This window comes from Lates calcarifer, unplaced genomic scaffold (genome assembly GCF_001640805.2).
Source record: "Lates calcarifer isolate ASB-BC8 unplaced genomic scaffold, TLL_Latcal_v3 _unitig_590_quiver_1776, whole genome shotgun sequence".
Classification (NCBI taxonomy): domain Eukaryota; kingdom Metazoa; phylum Chordata; class Actinopteri; family Centropomidae; genus Lates; species Lates calcarifer.
The window spans coordinates 1-19,978 of NW_026117794.1; the positions used below are offsets into that span (position 1 = coordinate 1).

General features: G+C 40.6%; 2 protein-coding genes across 3 annotated transcripts; both read right to left on the reverse strand.

The window, feature by feature from the left end:
* Nucleotides 1-627: 627 nt before the first annotated feature.
* On the reverse strand, nucleotides 628-8,116 carry LOC108877683 (clathrin heavy chain 1; the record flags this gene model as incomplete). The annotated part of the gene is given in 2 exon segments (XM_018667789.2): nucleotides 628-835; nucleotides 7,506-8,116. Coding segments are annotated over 2 exon segments (250 nt in total), but the record flags the coding sequence as incomplete, so codon positions are not given.
* Nucleotides 8,117-8,782: 666 nt separating this feature from the next.
* Nucleotides 8,783-19,760, reverse strand: LOC108877684 (B-cell linker protein). Of its 2 annotated transcripts, none has more exons than XM_018667791.2 (19): nucleotides 19,608-19,760; nucleotides 16,971-16,996; nucleotides 16,826-16,860; nucleotides 16,709-16,746; nucleotides 16,074-16,167; nucleotides 15,865-15,932; nucleotides 15,728-15,767; nucleotides 15,504-15,608; nucleotides 15,031-15,059; nucleotides 13,922-13,958; nucleotides 13,679-13,751; nucleotides 13,398-13,428; nucleotides 13,168-13,204; nucleotides 12,950-13,055; nucleotides 12,766-12,803; nucleotides 12,508-12,551; nucleotides 11,705-11,773; nucleotides 11,201-11,359; nucleotides 8,783-11,039 (listed from the first exon to the last, which is right to left on the reverse strand). In XM_018667791.2, the coding sequence occupies exons 1-19, from the start codon at nucleotides 19,614-19,616 to the stop codon at nucleotides 10,923-10,925; spliced, it is 1,155 nt and encodes a 384-aa protein (XP_018523307.1). In that variant the 5' UTR covers nucleotides 19,617-19,760; the 3' UTR covers nucleotides 8,783-10,922. The 2 variants fall into 2 exon arrangements, with proteins under 2 accessions (XP_018523307.1, XP_018523306.1); XM_018667790.2 differs by having other exon boundaries at nucleotides 15,728-15,770.
* Between the last annotated feature and the right edge of the window lie 218 nt (nucleotides 19,761-19,978).

The window sequence follows — 19,978 nt, forward strand, 5'->3', positions numbered from 1 at the left end:
GGAAGCTTTTATGAGAGAGACATGGCTACTGTATCATCACAACAGAGTGCCAGACGGGTAGACAGACAGAAAGCAACTCACCGTCTGAGAAATGACAGAAAGCAAGGGAGAAAAAGCAAAGTGTCAATCAGGTAAGAAAGAGAAGACAAAGATAGACCACAGGGAGAGGGCAAACAGGGCATATTATCCTCAGAGGAGGGGGGGGAGAAGCATTATAGGCAAATCATCCTGATCAGCCGCTTGTGTTTGTGCTCTAAGGGCTAGATTCAGTGGCAGAAAATCAATTTGCACAACCAATTTAGTACAGTTCACGGCAATAGAAACTGAGTGCACTCTACATATTTACAGCACTGACAGAGCGTTAGTCATTGCATGACCATGGCATTCCCATGGCAATACCAGTAGATGGCTAAATCTGTTAAAACTAGAGACAAATAAACAGTGTGATTGCCATGCAGACTTTATTCTGGGAATTGAAAAAACAATAATAACCTCAACACTTTGGCATGAAGTCACTGATAATATCAGCAAACTGTTTTTTCTCACAACAACGCAGTATTTCTCTCCTAATAGCCAGCGATGCAGCATGTGCTGCTGTGCGTCTCACCATACGTACTCCTACTTTACCTTTCAGGGCGATGACCTTGCTAGCGGGGTTCATGATGGCACTGTCGGCAGAGATTGGTCTCCTGATTGGGTTGGTGGGGTCAGACATGTCCACGATCACAACCTGGTTCTGCTCACCCACCTTCTCTCTGATGCAGATGAACTTGTCCGACTCCATGGTCAGATAGCTGAACCCAATGTTGGCTGGGTTCACGCCCAGGTTCTGCAACTGGAAATATTAGAAATATTTTTAAAAACTGTTAACAATGAGAATCTTTACCTTTATCAGGTAACTTTAATTTAACCCTTTTAGCATTGTTAAGAGGTATAACACTTAATCGATTGTGCATAAGACTATAATGTACCTGTGAACAGATAAGTACAAGTACAAGTAACTGAGTGGCTGAGGCCTCAACAATTGATAACACAGTATGACACAGCTGTAATCACACTCAAGGTAACAGTTCAGTATTTTGGGATACACTCAGTTCCTGACAGACAGTAAGATTAGAAGATATCACTCTCATGTCTGCACAGTAAATATGAAGCTACAGTGAGTCAGCAGATTATTTTAGCTCAACATAAAGACTGGAAACAGTAGGAAACCAGGCTCTGGTAGCAAAATCCACAGCACCTCTACAACTCACTAACTAACATGTTATATATCATTTGCTTACTTTAATTACAGGGAGCGTATGTTTCCCCAGGCCCCCTGTTGCCACTTTTAATGCTAAGCTAACCAGCTGCTGACTGCAGGCCTCTATTAAAGGGACAAACATCATTGATGATATATGATTACACACATGAACAAACTCTCCAAATGTTTTAGAAAACTTTTAAAGTCATTATCATTCAGAGTCAGGATTAAAACTGTTTTAAATGTTTCATAACACATCATCAAGAAATGTTGATCTTGAAGTTTCATTCTTTACCCATTTACAAACTAATAAACACTTCTTTCATAAACATAATAATTGCATATAATGAAATATGCCAAGATACGGGTGATTACAACTCTGTGTTGTAATATTGTCAATTATTATCTGTTTATCTGCTGGTTATGAATGTTTCACAGGTGGAGTTATAGTTGTTGACAACATTCATAAACTCTTAAAACTGTTTGTTACTCATAACTTCTAAATAGTTTGAGTGATGCTTAATAACCACTGGAAAAAATGAGCTATAAGCTAGTTTTTGACTCATTGTTTTGATGGTGGTTGAACTGAAACATGTTAAATTAATACAAACATAGACTTGTCCAGTACAGCGTGCCAGCAGTTTGCTACATTTGGACTAAAAGTAAAACTCAGCTAGAAGTGGAACATTCAAACTTAAAAAAACTTTTAAGGCCTCTGAAGGAGTCACAACAACAAAAAAAATGCAGAGGGAAAACATACTGTATATGGCAGCAGCTGACATTTGCCTTGAAGGAGAGAAAAACCAGCAAGTAGTGGGCCAAAACTGTGTTTCGATTAAAATAGCAGCAGGTCTGCTCCAGTTTTCCAGGGATATTCTTAAAGGTTGTCTTCCAGACAGGAGGTCTGGTGCTACATGGAGCCAGGGAACAAGCGTGGGCACACAGCAGACAACAGGATGTTAACACAACAGAGCTTTATTTTACACTCTTATCATAGCTGCTAATAATCTCCTGAATTAACTGAAACATTTTGAGAGGTATGTTGTACTTGCAGTGCCATTAGAAACCACCATCGCATCTCAATTATACTGAAAAAGTACAGTGTTTCTTCACTTCAGCAAAGTCTGTGACTGAACCCTGACACTGCATTTAATCAGCTATGTGAGCAGCCAGCTGCAAGAAAAGTTTAATTAACACTAGATTATTCAGCCAAAACCAGCCCAAGACTACACTGAGAGACCTACTGAAATCAAGAATAAATTCTATTTTTTTAATAGAGCACCATCAGCCAATCCAATTCATTATTCAGTATATTTACTTTCCTGATGAGAAGAAGTCCCAAGACACAACAAACCAGATAGACCGAGCTGTGTCAAATCTTAGCAGAACTAACAAACATGAAACGCTCGACCTGGGTTAGCGTCTGCCCAACAGAGGAATTATTGTGCACATTGTCAAACTAACTGTGAACTGAGAGGGCAGACCAAAACACGCACCCTCTCCCTCTGATGACTGAACTGACTGCATTATGCAGTCTGAGGCAAGCGGAAAGGAATCCTTACGCTCATCACAAGGACTGTACTATCTCGCAGTTGGCTGGTGGATCAGGACAACAAATCACGACTGCTGAGCCATTTAAATCATGTCATCTAAAAAACAGGAAGGATGTAACGGTCAGCAGTCGGGGGCAGACAGAGTGAGAGTGAGAGTAGCTGTTTTCTAGAAAGTTCTTTAATTAATTACATCCATGAAACAGCATTATGGATGCAGCTAATGATTATTCTCCTTATCAATTAATCTTCCGAGTACTTTCTCGATTTAATGATCGATCATTTTGTCAATAAAATCCTGCAGCTCAAGGTAATGTATTCAAAATCCTTGTTCTAGTTGACAAACAGTTCAGAACCCATAGATATTCAGTTTCTGATCATGTATGTTGTATGAAAAACGACTGAAACGGTTATTCAGCTGTCAAAATAGTTGCCGATTCATTTTTTATCAATCAGTTAATGAACCAATCTCAGCATTTTAGATGCTGAATTTCACTGGGTATGGCTGAGAAATAATTTAAAGGTCTACTAATCAAGGAGGCACTGTCACTTACACTTACTTACCTAATTAATACTGTGATCATGATTTCAACTGTATCACTCAGCCACAGCTCAATGTACAGTTCTGTGAAATTATGGAGAAGCTCAAGATAAAGGCTTCTTGAAAAGGCCACAGAGAAGACCTGAGGGAGGATTGGAGCCATATGTTGCATCTCCTCAAGATTGCCAAAACTATCTCCGGGAGGAGAGGGGAGGGAAAATGCAATAAAGATACAGGGGGGAGAAGATAAGGATGGGAGTGAAAGGAGGAGCTCAAGACACAGTCCAGCATCCTACTAAAGATGAAGACAGGGTGCATGTCAGTGTGAAGAAGAGAAGCCGGGGTGATAAATGTACCTTTTAAGAAAACTGAAGAGTGAGGGATGAGTGCGAGGCCTGTACAGTGCAATTCCAGTAACACAGGCCTTTGGCAATTTACAGTTCAGGGTGGGGCGACTGACTCACCAGAAGACAACCCCCCACCCTGCACTCCTTCTTAGTAGAACATTCCAGACTAAAATCACACTTCAACTACAGCCTCTTGTCCCCAGTGACCCATAAACTACCCTAAGTAATGCATCTTTACACACAGAGACTCCTGCAAGGCCTCCTCCTTCAACAGCTGAGATCACTACAACAGCAATAATATCACAATAACAAAGGCAGCAGAACTTCACCGATGATACAGCGTTGACGGTATCTGGTGAGTCATAGACTGGGTGGACGTGTTGCTGAGGCACTGACATGTCGCATCAGCAGCTGAGGGTTTTGGGTTTATAAGGAGATTTCGCAAACACAATTAAAAATGAGTAACGCAGCAAAAAGACATGGAAGCGCAGCTACTTTGCACTTTCTTGCACAAAAGGTGGGTATAGGTTAGATCTACAGCCTAAATGTAAAGAGGTATATAATAAAGGTGATCATGAAAACCTTAAAGCTGCTCTTATCAATATTCATATATGTGATGGATGCTCCACAACACCAGAAAGAATTATTAGCCAACTCTGCAGTTCTCCCTTCTCCCTTTCATCTAGCTGTTTTGGTTTTTGCACCCCACAATTTCAATGAATTGGTTCACTCTCACAACCCTCACTATCATTATTCAGCTGTATTATGCGACTATTGAGAAAACTGAGGAATCATTTCAGTCATTCTGCAAGCAAAACTGCCAAATATTCACTAGTTTCTGATTATCAGATGTAAGGATTTGATGCTTTTGTTTGTCATATATGACAGTAATCTGAATAACTTTAGACTTCAGACTGACAAATAATTAAAATAAGGACATTACCTTGGACTCTGGGAAATTTAAATGGACACAATTCACTAGTTTCTGACTTTTCTTGTTTTTTTTTTTTTTTTGGAGAAACAATTGCCAAAAAAATAATCTGCAATTGAGTTAAAGCCCTGAATCGGTTATTGCGGTTCGTGACTCATTTAACAGTTTGTGACTCATTTAATGTTAGAGAGGGACACAATGTTCCTATTGTATATGTGAATGACTGCTCTGTCAATGTATTCATGATTGAGTTTTGGTGACTGAACACAGACGCTCATGCTCGTCCCTACCAGCCACTGCTGCGGTCACAGATGTGTTCTGCTAGACTGAGTTAGGCTGTTCTGTCATCCTGCTTCCTATCCTGATGTGATTTGCCAGACTTAAATGGGGCCTGCTTACCTCATCTGTCTATCACATCCGTCAGTTTGACGTGGTGGCATCATTTCATCAGCACGGACACGCGTGCAGCAGCGGGACCGCGATGCTGTAAACAGGCGCAGAGCAGCAGGTCGGGCTCTCCTAACTCAGCTCGACAGGACAATGTTCAGGCGCTTCAGAGCTGCAGGACATTTTTGCACTTACACAAGCTGCTACAGTACGTAGGCCGCTGCACTGACAGCCAGCACTCTCACTGAAAATCACTCTCACTTTCGCACGTTCATAATTCAACAGACCAGTCTCTGTGCTTGTCCTCCTTCGCCTACCCACCAACATAATCCAGTGAACTTAACCACAGTTTGGAGGCCACAGTGATGCAGCCTACATTCGCCTCCACACATACAACTGGGACACTGATCCATTTGGTCAATTAATGACACACTATGACACGACAGCCTGGACCTTGGATCATAAATCACTCTATAGTAAATAAGCAAGGGAGACAAAGAGTAATGATGGAGGGAGACTTTACCACACAGTTAATGACAGTGTAAGGTAGGCAGGCAATGCATAGCTACTGGTGTAGAATCTCTCACAGCTAAAACAATAGCTCTGAGATCCAGGCTTCATCCTCCACGTCTGCATTAAACACCAGGGTAGCGTTACTGGGCAGTTTTGTGAGAAATATCTGGAGATACTTGGAGCGTTTGATTTGTTCTTTATCTCCTGCTATAGCTGGTGCAACAGGCTGGTACCTTATTGTGGAACTAGGGTCCATGTTACACCCCTGAACCCAGGCCCAGACAGCAGACATTGAGCTGTAAATACCAGTCCAAGGAAAAAAAAAAAAAAAGCTAAACAACTTGAGGCCCAAAGTCCTGGGTTTGCAAATTCCAAGCATTTTTTACTCTGCTGGAGCCACCTAGATTCACAGGGGGATACGACCAGGGCAGAGCTGGGATTTCACGGTAGAGGTGGAACGTAAAGCAGTCTGCTGCTTATCACTGTCTCAAGTCGCGAGATTTTCTTAGGAGATGTATAAGGGAAAGGTATGCGCTGTCAAGAGCAATTTAAACTAATAACCCAGACGTTGCCAGGTGCTGCACTGCCCTCCATCAGCGAGCAACAGCGTACCAGTGCTGTCAGTGAGGAGAGGAGCCTGGTGGCCTGCAAGCTCTCTTGGCCAGCACAGTTTTTCAGTGGATAAAGGATCTTTGGCTGACGAAAGTGGGGCTACTGGCCAGAGGAAGGGAGCAGAGAGAGAGAGAGAGAAAGGGGGGTGGGGGCTCTGTGCTTTTTTTTTCCTAGTGAAAGGCCATTTCACTGCCTGCTGTTACCATAACAACAGGCTACAGACCAGGGGAGGCGGAGGGGTGCGTCACAAAGTTTCTCTTTTGGCTGCAAGACACCAAGCACTGGGGTTTGCTATGGGACAACCATTACCAAAGTCCAAACCAGTGGGGAAAAAAAGGGGGCAATAGTGGAAATAGTTCCTCCACAGAGGACCAAATAACTGGCTGCTTGTTTTCCTTTTTTGTCACAGATTGTAAAAGGGCATTCTGTGTTGGTTTTTCCACCAACAAAAGACTTGAGGGCCTTTGCTACTCTCTCATGATGATGTTGATCAATTAGATGCTCCTCTGGCATGAAAACACCAAGAGGCAGAGCTGGAAGACACATTAAATCAATACAATACTGATACTGTAACATGAAACTAGATTTCACATGAGGCTTTGGTAAGTGCAATATCAGGATGTTGCTCTTGTCAAGCGTTTTTCTGCTCTTACAGGATGTATTACAGCAAGTGGTGCAGTTTTCTGAACTTATTTAACTCTTGTAACTGAGTGGATGTGAAATAAATGCCTCTACTTCTTCACACACACCTACTCTAAAGGGATACTGTTTAAAAACATTATCATTACATTATCAGTGTATTATTCTGTCAGTTACGCCCAGCTCAGCGCAGGAACTGAACATTTGCAAACACACTGAGCAGTTGTTGTTGTTGTTGCTGTTGAAGGTTATAAAGTAAGAATGTGTTGCTGCAGGACATGACAACAACATGGTAGCCACAAAGCTTGAGTGCAAGTGCCATTCAGGTCTCAGTTACAATGCAACCAGAACAGCTGAGCTCGGTTGCCTGCAACAAAAAGTGTCAAAACACCGCAGTTTGCATCGGCACGGATTGAAAATGACAGCGGCGTTTTTCCACTTGAAGGGAAAAAACTGCGGCGTATCCACACACACACACGCGCAAATACACATACACACACACACACACACACACACACCGGTCCGCATTGGAGCTGTGTACGATCTCAATTTTTACAAGTCATCATCTGCCCGGCAGGAGAAAACTAGGCCTGTGGCTATATTGAGCACCACCCTGCAGCCCTATTTCAGATTCCATTTAAATGCGACATGTGCCGTGTGTTTGCGGACCCAAATGGGCGAGGAGCTGCGCAAAAAGGAATTAGCTGAATTTAATTTTAGGGCTTTTCCCGAGTCCGCTTACCTGCAGATGTTCCTGAAATCGTATCGGCAGTATCTGAGCCATTTCTGGAGGATTTCTCTGTCTGAAGAATCCGTGAGGAAGGAAAGGGGAAGGGGACAACAGGAGGAATAGAGGTGGTCTTTTTCTTTATGTGCCCCAAACGTCCCCAAAAGTCAAATATGATGGGCAGTAGTAGGTAGTCTGGGTGGCTTGCGTTGATATCACACGAATCTAGTGACTGCTCCCATTCAGTAGCCCCCCTACACCAGTCCTGAATCAAAAACTCCGCACCTCCGCTAAGAAAACTAGTCCACTTCAACTACTATAGAGCCCCGTGCGTACAGCAGTTCGTCCACGAGCCTTGTAAGGATACGGGGCTGTCCTAAAAATCCGTGCTGAGTAATTGTAAGTGATGACTTGACAGAAGCAGCCCGTGTCTTGGATTTTCTTTTTTCTTTTTTTTTCTTTCCTCAGACCTGTCAAAGAGGTCGGATGTGCAGTTTGTACCCCTCCGCCGCAGCCCCTTCCCCCTTCCTTTCCACCAACTTCGAAATCAGGGCTCGTGACAGGCGCCCCACCTTTGCGTGATTTCTACAAAATCAGACACACACTCTTCCTTCCAAAAAAGTGTGTTGTGATGTGGATGACACACAGTCGTGCACCAGAGGGGACTGCTGACGTTTCGAAGTGTTTTTCTTAGGAGCTGAAACCGCATGTTTGCTATTTACACAGGCTCTCATCTTCACCCTTCACCCTCATCATCATTATCATGCGCATCATTTTTTATCTTGACCCAGTGAGCAGCAGGTTCTACACAATTTCAAAAATGTGCTCAGTTAGTTAAGCTTAAACTCATCTATTGCACTTATTATGTTAACATGAAAAACTCCCTGTTCACTCACAGTCTTACATGATGAGACTGACTCTGTGCTGGACACATTTCATGGAAAGAGTAATGGAAAACTGTGAAAAATTCTCACAGTCTATTTAAAAATCATAATCATTTAGATTGATTGATAGATAATGAAGTGTCAGTTTGCAGTTGGTATGAATAATTCTTCCTTTTAATTAACAAAGGCCTGTACACATCTGATGTGAGTCAGTATTACACACAGGATGTGGCCAGCACAGACATCATTTGAACTCAAAAAGGCCTGTTCCAAAGGATGTGGATTGCACAATATAGTTTTGAACTTTCCACACTGGAAGTTAGTAAAAGGAGGGAAATAAATAAAGTGCTATATAGACATTTATGATAACAGTAGAGTGAGCTACAGAGAGTTGTAACATACAAGGAATGAAAAGTGTCTCTTATTATTTATTATTATCATGGAAACTGTTGTTTTTACAGCAGAATGATTCAAATGTTTATAGTATTAATAAAGCAGATGATATGTTCCAGATAATTAAAAGAGTGATAGAGCAAAGGAAACATATCCTTAAAATATTGTGTTTTATTAATTATATTTTTGAATGGGAATGATCTGGGGCGTCCTGGTGGCCAAGGGGTGTAAGACTCTGACCATATAACTGAATCATCCCAGGTTCAAACCCAGCCAGGGACCCCCAATCTCTCTCTCTCTCTCTCTCCTCACTTCCTGTCATCCCTATTGGCACTGCCAAATAAAGGTAAAATGCACAAAAAAAGAAAATGAAATGTTTAACTTGATTTAACAGACGGTGAGCTGCTGGACTGTACCTTACAAATCACACAGTGTTATTGGGGTCAGGATCCTGAGAACATATCAGTTTGTCATCCCGGCAGTAATCCTGTAACAGAGCTACAAGATGCCCCACACCCACCTGCCAAATTACACTGGCTCCAGGAAGTTATTTAGAACTCATTTACACCACTGGCCTATGCAAATACAGCAACTCGCACCGGCCTCTGTATTTTCAGCCTGACACCAACCACATAATATGATCAGACAACTTAGAACTGTGTTATTACTGTAAAAGATGAACACATTTGAAAATGTTAAGGCTATAATATTCTGGCAAGGTCTGATGTGGTTAGTTGAAGCTGTATTTCTGTGTATAATTCAATGACTTTTAGCCACATTGCAAATGTTGGATTTAGTCCATTAAATACATAAACTTCAAATTATTTTATATATTATTATATATTATATATTATTATGTCTTTTTTTTTTTTTTTTTTTTTTTTGCCCCATTACAAGCTGATATCACTGTGAAGACAGTGGTCACATTTATCAGAATGATGGATTTAACTGTAATGTGAGAAGATAATGTTGATTATTTGTTTTTGCCCCTGGCTTATTATTCTGTCCATGTAGTGTTCTGGCAGGCCCAAGATTTATGGTTATGGTCACAAAGGAGGTGGTCTCTCCCCAAGAGGAAGCAGCTGTAACCACCGACGTCTGGTCAGCGGCCACTGGGAGGCAGCTCAGACACACACACACACACACACACACACACACACACATCTCATGGTGTCTCAGTTAAAGCTACAAACCCTCAGCTCACCACACTGATCCTCACTGATGAGGATCCATAAGAAGTTGAAGTCAGACAGAAGTGTAATAAAACTTCAAATCAACACGGCCAGTTACAGGATCCAGGTTAAATGTTGATTTGCTGTCAACAACAGTAAATATAGGGAGACTGTGGTACATGAAATAAAATAAAAACAATGTAAAGCACATACATTTCTTACTTTCTGATCTATATTGCACAATATCTATAAAATCACACCTCTAACATACACTCTAGTCAAAATCAAAGTCATCAGACTAAAAACTAAACTGTAGGGAAAAGATACACACCAAACCTGCACTCATGGTTAAAACAAAATTACTGATTCACACAGACGTTTATCTCAACGGTTCGTCATGCATGACCATAATAATGGAAATGAGTAGGAGGCTTAAAGCGATGGTTAAGATTATAGCTGCGAAACTGTGAATTTGTGCTGATATGGTTTGATATCTTATAACAGCAGGACTATAGTGTTTGTAAGGCAGCGAAATACAGTGACATCTGACAGCAAGATCTCCAGCCAAAGGTGGAGGGACTGTCACAGTAAAACAGTGACACATTTTCCCTCTCACCAGAGAGCCCTTAGCTTTGTGCAATTCTCGTTAAAATGATGACATGGTGCAAAACAGACACACACAAAAAATCGCTTTGTCAAACTTGCAAACTTGACAGTCTCTGAGCTTTATGCTGCTGTCATGTCACATGGCTGCTGAGTGTCAAAGAGCAACAGTTTGAGGGATTTACAGCATCTCTACAAATATTTCAGTGCATTGTCTATTTCACCTTATCAACAAAAACAACAGTACTTCAGCTGTATGACTGATATCACAGAGCTGTAATTTGACTTTTGTTAGAGACACGCAGTAAGCCTGTTGTAGTTCCAAGCTGGTAACTTAATTCATGAACACAACATAAGAGAGTAGCTATTGTAGTGTAGTTTTAAGGGCGTGCAGGGTGGGTTAAATACGCTGTGTGCTTGGCCTGGCTCTTGCTGTCAATCAGGAACAGTTGGTTATTTCTGTGGTGAGAAATCATATCGTCGAGAGAGCTGAAAATCTGAGAGAGACAGAGAAAGATGAAGGGAGAGAGGGGATCAAATCAAAAGCCTGAAATTCTCACTGAGCTTAGTCCTGGTCTCTCTGTCTTCTTCTCCATCTCCATCCTGTCTCTCTCTACAATACGCTCCCCTCTCTTAAAACTGCCTCATTTGAACTCACCTCTTCGTTCTTCTTGCCCTCTTTTCCGAGGGCATAGCCTTTTGTCTCCTCCAGGAAGCGGATGGGAATATTGTACACCTTCTGCTGGTAGAGCACAGCGAGGGTGTACGGCTGGCGGGAGTTCTGGGCCGAGCTGTGCCGGATGAGGAAGGCACCGTCCTACAACAAGGAAGATAAGAGAAGACACAGTGAAACAGACAGAAAAACAGAAATAAAAAGGGATGGAGAATGAAAAGAGAATAGTGTGAGGGATGGATTCAGAATTAAAGAGAAAAAAACAAACAAGCAATACATATCATGCAGAGTAAGTGGAGGAGATGGAAAAAGATCACAGTCGTGGAAGCCCTGAAGCAGCTTAACACAAGTTCACCTTTTATTTGAGAGTCTGCAAAAAAATGCACACAAACACGCAGCAACTTTCTTCACTGCGTGTGCAACACCCTTATGTTATGGCCTTGCTGTTAATTCACCATGAAGATGAAACATTTGATAATTTGGTCTTACCTTGTTGACCCTCTGTAAGAGGTCCTCAGCTGTCTTTCTGTTGCAGTCTCCAGCAAACCACTCTTTGTCCTGGGATATGACATAGAGTAAATATATCAGTAACTCAGTACATTTACTCAGCTACTCTACTTAAGTACAGTTTTGAGGTGCTTGTGCTTTACTTGAGTATTTCTGTTGTATGCTACTCTTCAAGTACTTCTACTTCACTATATATTAAAGGTAAATATTGAGTTTTTCACTCCACCACATTTATCTGACAGGTGTAGTTACTTTTCAAATGGAGATTGTACATTAAACATCGTAAGAAAACACAAAATCTACAAAAAGAAAGAAGTGTCTACTTGGGGCCCCTCATTACAAATTACAGCTGTCTATGAGTAATATCAGATGGTTACATTTAAATAATTATTTGAAGCTACAAGAGGTAAAATTATCCAATATCTATCTAAAAATTCACAAATTTGTGTATCAGAACTTTTTTTCTTTTCTTTTCTATCATCTCACAGACCCTCAGATTTATCTTGTGACTCTTTGCAGGGTCCTGACCCCTACATTGGGAACCACTGGATTAAACTACCAAATAAATAAAGTAGTCCAAACTAAAAAATGATAAAATGCTAATTTGATATTTTCAGAGGTTTTTCCTGAAAATAGTTATGAATGTCTGAATGCAGGACAGCTACTTGCAACAGAATATTTTATTGTATTAGTATGTACTTGTATTAGTATTAGTAGTGAAGGTTTTGAATACTTCCTCCACCATGGGTGCTTAATTAGTCATGTTAGAGTGTGATAGACCATACCTCATTCCCAGATTGTTTGGTTGTCCTCATAGCACCGAAGGAGGCTTAAAACAAACAGAAAACATTTTATTTGTCAAGTGCAGGGTCAGGAAATCTGTATTTGGCAACAGACAGATGGATTTAAAAAAGAAGTAAAGTATGATCAATTTAGTGCTTGGATTACATTAATTCAGGAATCTGAGCAGACCCCAGATGATCAGAGACATCCCTCAGGATTTTTAAAAAAAAAAAACCCTCTGAGGGTTAATGTGAGCTTACCCACAGGCTTAGGGTCTGCCATGGGATGATTTGGAGGGCTGGAATAAAGAGAACAAAGCTAATGTTATACACTGAATTTACCTCTGATGTGTGCATGCACTTGCAGATGGGGTCAACTGCAAAAAAACAAGCTTTCACTCGTTAAACAAAACTCTCCATCATCTCTGTACCATTCACCTCTTACCTGGGTTTAGCCTCCTTCAGGTTTGCTGGAAGAGGAGGCTTAACACTGGGAGTTGGTGGAGGGAGTTGGGAAAGAAATGTGGGACGTCTCACTTCAACTGGAGGAGCTGTAGAAGCAAGATCATCATCATCACCATCGAGATCAAAGTAATTTCTTTCCGATGTGGTTTGTACTGATACATAATGAGTTTTAATGAGTAAAGAAGAAGTGGTCTTTACCTGTTTTTGCCTCATTCAAAGAAGGCAAGAACGAATTCTGAAAGAGAGGAAATAAATGTCACTGCTGTGCCACATACTGACAAGCTGAGCTTCACTGGAAATGGAAATACACAGTAGGAATGAAAACTTTCTAATTCAGCATTTATCTTGAAAGTCTTACTTTAAATTAGGACAGAGCTTAGCATAAGGAAATGATAAGACTAAGCACTGAGATGAATAGACACACTCACAGACTTAGCTCTGGGAACAGGAGGCTTCATCCTGCAGATAGAGTGAATGTTCATTTTCATTGCATGTTTAGTATCAGGACTTTGCTGTATAATGCCACTCCTATTATCAACCACATTTGCATTTTTCTGCAAAGACAAAGTAGCATCATTGTCTGATGGGACAAGGAGTATGAAGCTGTGCAGACTGATTATATCACAGGTTATTTCAGGTTTGTGCATATCGCCATGTTCTTGTCGGGTAGCAGGATGAAAGCTGCTTCGACAGGGTGAGGTTCACTTACATGGGAGATGGTACAAGTGGTGTCTTGGGAGATGGAGGCATCCTCATCGGCCCACGTGGGGGAGGAGTGCAAGCTGAGGAGTGGAAAGTAAGGAAATCCTCATTTTTTCATGCTCTCCATCATGTAGAAATTAAATCTGGTTGTCTTTTCATTTGTGATCACTCCCTCTTCAGACACTGTTCATGCAGCGTATTGTCCCTCAACATCCCAGAGCAAGTTCTTGTGAAGCTTGACTCAACCTACCTGCTGTTGGTTCTAAATACAGGTCATCGTTATCCTCCTGAAACACAAAATGACAGACTCTCATGTCACAATAATGCATAGGAGCTTTTTTATTTAGCAATACACATGATGAAATGTGCTAAGAGTTGGGTCAGCTGTTGCATTCATTCTTGGCAGTGACTGGCTGGTAACATCCAATCATATTCATGCAGGTGTGCTCATACGCTCATGCCAAGGCTGTTTGCTGTATCTTCCTTTTGTATTCAGCTTTTGGCATTAATTAACTAACAGTGATTGATTTAATTTTCATGTATGCTTATTAGAGGTTGAATAGTTCCCTCTTATATCAGATGTTAAGCGGTTGAATAAGGCTGTGCTAAATCTTCTACACACAGTGCTAAAATTTGAATCCTACCCTCACCTAAGCAAACAGCAGATAACTGACTGTTTAACTAGGCCTTATATTTACATTCTATGGGCGTATTATGAAACAATGGGCCCCTGGGCACAGACATGTTATAGGTGCCCCCATTGCACCTCCTACATAGGAGCAAGACCCCCAGACAGACAGTATTGAGTTCAGACTGAAGATGAAGAGAGGCTGTTTAACACTCCTTTCCACAGATATTATACCCAATACCACAACACACTACAAAATATTACAGAAAACCTGATTTGCAAGATCTAATTTTCTTAAAGCTGCTGTTTTGATTTGAATTGCTTCACTAATTCTACTGTATTTTAATGAATCTGTAGCCTCAGTTTGATGTGCAGCTGCACTATGAAGGAAAAAAGGGAAACAAAGATCGGATTGGATTTGGTTGGCAGACACTGAATATTAAAAGACTGAAAAAAAAAACCTGACCCCTTGGGCCTTTGAGCCTGTGCCCGGACCCGTTCACTAATCCATGTGTGATTGGCCCAACTGGCTTGATAAGCAGATTCATCTGAATGCCACGGCCTGCACAGTTGTCCTGCCACCGTCCCTGCTTGTCTACTTCCACTGGTTTTACAAATAAGCACTAATTAGCAGCCTCTCTGGTGTTACACACTTTTCCATGCATGAATCATGTCCCTTGACCTGTCTTGCAAAGGAAAAAAAAAGAATGAAGCAAGTGATTTACACTCACCTGTTCTTCATTTGGATCCAGATACACATCTGAAATGCAGAGAGAAAATACTGGCTGTGATCTGTGTTGTGATCTCAGGTGGTGGGGAAAGGCCTCAAAAACTGTTTATAAGTGACTACAATATGAAAAGGAGTTAACAGTGCGGGCAGTCAAACACAGTTAACCAGAGAGTGAGACGTTGCTAAAGAGGTTGAGTTTCTGAGGTTCTCAAGTTGCAGCTCAGTGGCAGTACAGTAGGTGGCACTCTCTTCTTTGTCTCTGCTGCTTAATGTATGGTAACCACCCAGCTCTGGTTGCACTTATTAATTCCAAACAAACTGCTGTTGCCTTTCTTGGTGTGGGTTTATCGAGTGACTGTAACTCTGTAAATAGTACGTGACTAATATTAACAAATATTAAGACATTTATGTTCATGTCAGTCAACAGTCATTTACAGTGTGGTGAATTACTCCACGAAAGGCTTATTTGTGCACCTTCCTCAGTGGTGGCTGCAGGGACTGGAGCAGGTACAGAGCGGACCGGCGGAGGAGGCATCATCTTGTTTCTCCCAGGCTTCTCATTTCTGTCTATCTCAGGTGCTGGGAGGGAGAAGAATGTAGTTGTATCACAGTGAAGGAAAGGGTTGAAGAGATGAAGAGATGTGGGTTAAACAATAAATATTTGTGTAGTTGCAAATGAACACGGACGAATGACTCACGTTTCTTGGGTTCATAGCTGAAAACGTCACGTTGCAGAGGCTTCTGAAAGACAGAGGTGACTTAATTAAAACAGATGCAACATCTCAAAACAAGCTTGAAATGTCATGACAGATGCAGGGTCACACAGACAAGTTACCGAGGGTTTTGCCAGCCTGGGTGGAGGAACAGCCTGCCTCTGTGGAACAGCAGGACTGGACGTCCTCTCTGCAAAAAGTAGCATCAATTAAATCAATGTCAGGGTACAAGATAAGTTTTATATTGTCTTATGTATCTATGCTGAACAGGGCTTTTAACTGTTTATACCCTAGCCCTATGTGCTGTAGTGACTCAGTGCAGTGCTGTTACCCAGATAAACATTCTCCTCCACTTGTCTCTGTGGGACTTTCACAGCCGGACGCTCACAAGGAGGTGCTTCATACATGTCACCCTCCTCATCATCCTGCCGGAAGAAAATATAAATATAAAATTGCTTTAAAGGTGCATTACCACACAATTCTGAGACAATAGTATAGGTGTTTCGGTCAAGTGCAAGTATAACTAAAAGGACTGGAAGCCTTATGTCTGAATTTTATACTACATCATGCAAAGCAGTGTCCTTTAGTATTCTTTAGCATCTTTCTGTGTTCATTTTGCAACTCTTTGTAGTAATTTTCTGTCTCTTTGCAGTCTTTTGTGTCTCTCCACATTCATTTGGTGTCTTTTTGTAATTGTTTTGCATCTATTTGTAGTGGCTTGGTTGACTCTCCAACAAGAAATGATCACTAGGCCTCCTTACCCTTTGGGCCCGTGGACTTGTGGTCACAAGTATGCCAATTCAGCAATCCAGCATCCATGAGTAAATGTGGCAATAATATCATAAGACTGATATGAAGTGACTGATGTTTAAATTGCCACACATATCACCTTTATGTGGATGATATTTATATGGAGAAAACCTGTAAAAGTACAGGTTCAGAGACTCATTGCTTCTTTCTACTTACAAACTCATCCTGTGGCCACCCAAAGTTTGCATTGGTATCTGAAACAGATACCAGACACTGATGAAGACACAGAGACAGGAGGAATCAAAACATTATCTGTTCACTCTGAAACCTTACCTGTTCTTCTGGGTGGAGCTGGAGGTCCACTGTGTCTGAGGGAAAGAGGAGAGGTGAGTTGCTGCAGTGACATTTTATTTAATGTATACTGAAATGCATTCATAGGAAAATCAACTGAGGTTATATCAACAGTAGCTATACTTACAGGCTCTTCAGTTTTCCAAAGAAGCTCTGAGAAACACAGAAATGTCAGATTGAGAGAATTTACATAGACAAAATAGCTGCATGTCTGGCTAGTAATCATTTACCTTTAGTTATCGATCAACTTCATCATTAAGTCTGAGTTTTTTGGGTAGAGTGACACAATAACAATAGAGCTTTATTTGGTGCAGAAGGGGATTTACTATGGTTTTAAAAAAACAGCAAAAGTACCAGGTAAAATTTATTTTAATACCCTGTGTAGCATTTTAAACTCAATTTAAACACTTGATCATGTTTATTCTGCACCTTATCACAGTATAAAACAATGAACAACAATAAACAGTCTTTATATACAAGTCAAAACTGTTTCTGTAGGTTCTAAACACGTATGCCAGCAGTGCAAGGCTGGATGTAAACAGTGCTGCAATAAATACTGAATACTTAATGTAAAATGTTATTGTCCATACATACATTTGGTTATGTCTGGTGAAAATGTATACATGTCAATGGACAGTATGTACACCTCAGCACTGAAACACACTGAAAAATGTCATTATATCTGCTTATATTTTGTATTAATGCATCATTAATTATGATCAAATTATTTAACATATAGGAATCTGGAAAAGGCCATTCTGCATAGTGAGTGCTTTTGGTCTTGGTGCTGGTATGCTATTACTTTTGTACTTTTACTTAGGTAAAAAATTGAATGCATGACTTTTACATGCAACACATGATTTATACATTGTGTTATTACTACATTTACTTCAGCTAAAGATCTGAGAACTTCTTCCACCCCTGATTATTTGTTCACATACTTCAAATGAATGTAAATGGGCAGGTAGAGTTTCAGTATTCTCACTCGTATAATTATCTTATCACTACGACTTTTGATTACTGCTGCTGTTACTTTGAAATCAGTGTTGTTTTGAAGCAGAAACTCCTTAACAGTTAAATCACAGAAAAGTGCATCTACAGGGATGTGACTGTGGTTAGCATGGGGGAGGTGGAGATAAACATGCATGTCAAGCGAAATCAGGAAGTGGAGCAACAGAGTAGCGCTGTTTTCCCACAGTGCCAGGCAGAGATGGAGGAAGTGTTGATGTAAAGTAAATGATTATGGGCAGACAGAAAGGGAGACAGGGAGGGACTGCAGAGTTCCTATCTCTCACACACATTGGCACACAGAGTGTCAGAAAACAGGTGATTTTCTGTTGATAAATGAGGAGCAGCTGTGAGATAGTAAAAGAGAACTACGTTTCTGTTCTGCTGTTTATGACCTTTATCTCACACAGTAACTCCAAAAATATCTGCATTTTAAGGTTGGGTCAAGTTACAATGTCACTGTTCTGCTTTGTTTAAGTCAGAGTGCTGAACCTGTGTTACCTGTTGTAACTTCTCTCTGATGGAAAATTTAAAAAAAAAAAAAAAAAAAACACCTGTGAGGCCTCAGTGAAAGCTGTTGTCAGTCGCTAACAGCAGGAAAAAGGAAAAAGTCATGCAGCCATGAAGTGAAATCTGATGCAAACAAGGACAAGACACACTGATAGTATCTGTGTTATCACAGGCAATTATATTAGTCTAAAAATGAACCAGCTACTGCTCTGGAATTTTTACTTTCATACTTCAAATACCGTATGTGCTGAATATAAACAAACTTCACAAATGGAGTTTAAATGTGTGTTCCAGCTTGTGAACATACAGGGAACTTCTCCAAACCACAAAAACATTTATCTCCATGAACTCTTGGCAACAGTTGAAGGGAAACTGAACTCCTATCAGATCAGAAAAAGGGAGTCATTAGAGACTGTGCTGAGCTGTTTTCCTGAGATTTGTGTGTTAACAAAATTCATCTGAGAATACTTCTGTAGTTAGATATCACTCCTACGCAATGTCTTTGTATGGTGTAGGTTTAATGTTACCAAATAAAGAAGAGAATGGAAACTATATGAGCAAACAGAGTTAAAACTGTACAAAAACATCAGATGAATGATACTATGAGGCTTGACTACATAGAAGTGACACTATTTGGTCCACCTGAGACAAATAATGTACATATGTAGGTAGCTGATTTCAAAATTTATTTGAATTTGATAGCTACAAAATGTGAGAGTGCTCAATTTAAATCTCACACTAAATTTCAAAATGTACAAGATATAACTTGAACATTAAAAGCGACACCTGTATCAACTGTGTTTCAATCAAAATCTTGGTAAATTACATTGAAACATGTTTGGTTCAAATTTAATAAATTCAGCTTGATCAGCTATGAAATTGATTTTATGGAGGACTGTTGAACAAAGAGCCCACATAAAAGAAAGTTTAACAAACTAGCTTGACCATTACTGATGCCTGTGGGCGTGTTTACTTTCACATTATCGGCAAACACTAGTTGTCTGGGTCATTTTTACTGTTTTTGCCTTCAGACTCCCACGCAATCACAACTTAAACAGTGTAGCTGCCATCACATATCTCCCCCATTCAAAACTCCCAAAAGAACTATAGAGAACTATTATGGAAAATGAAGTGCTAAATTGCAACCAACACTAAAACTTGACAATGCCTGCTCACTTCCTTCTCACTCCACTCACATTTACCACACTGTAAACCAAAATATGACAAAAATTAACATGTACTTTACCATCGTCATGATTTGGGGTCGATTCTCGCAGCTCAAGTCATAAGGAATTGTCTTTGTTTCGATTCTTGGATGCAAATGTTTTTAAAGATTGACAGTGAACGATACAGAGAGAGTGTGAAGAGAAGCTCTAACTGATCTCATTTGCATTTCCTACCTGTGTTGGACAGACAGCCTCACCTGCACCTCCTGCCTATAAATAAGCTGCAGCCAATGCACAGCTCAAGCTGTGGCTCCAAATTTCCCTACTGCAAATGGTCATATAACCAGGTGAATTTGATATCATTTGCTGCAACTGGTAAATAACATCTCCTTTGTATTTCATCTTCCATCAATGTGTGAAATCAATTATTAACTTGTTTCATCATTACTCA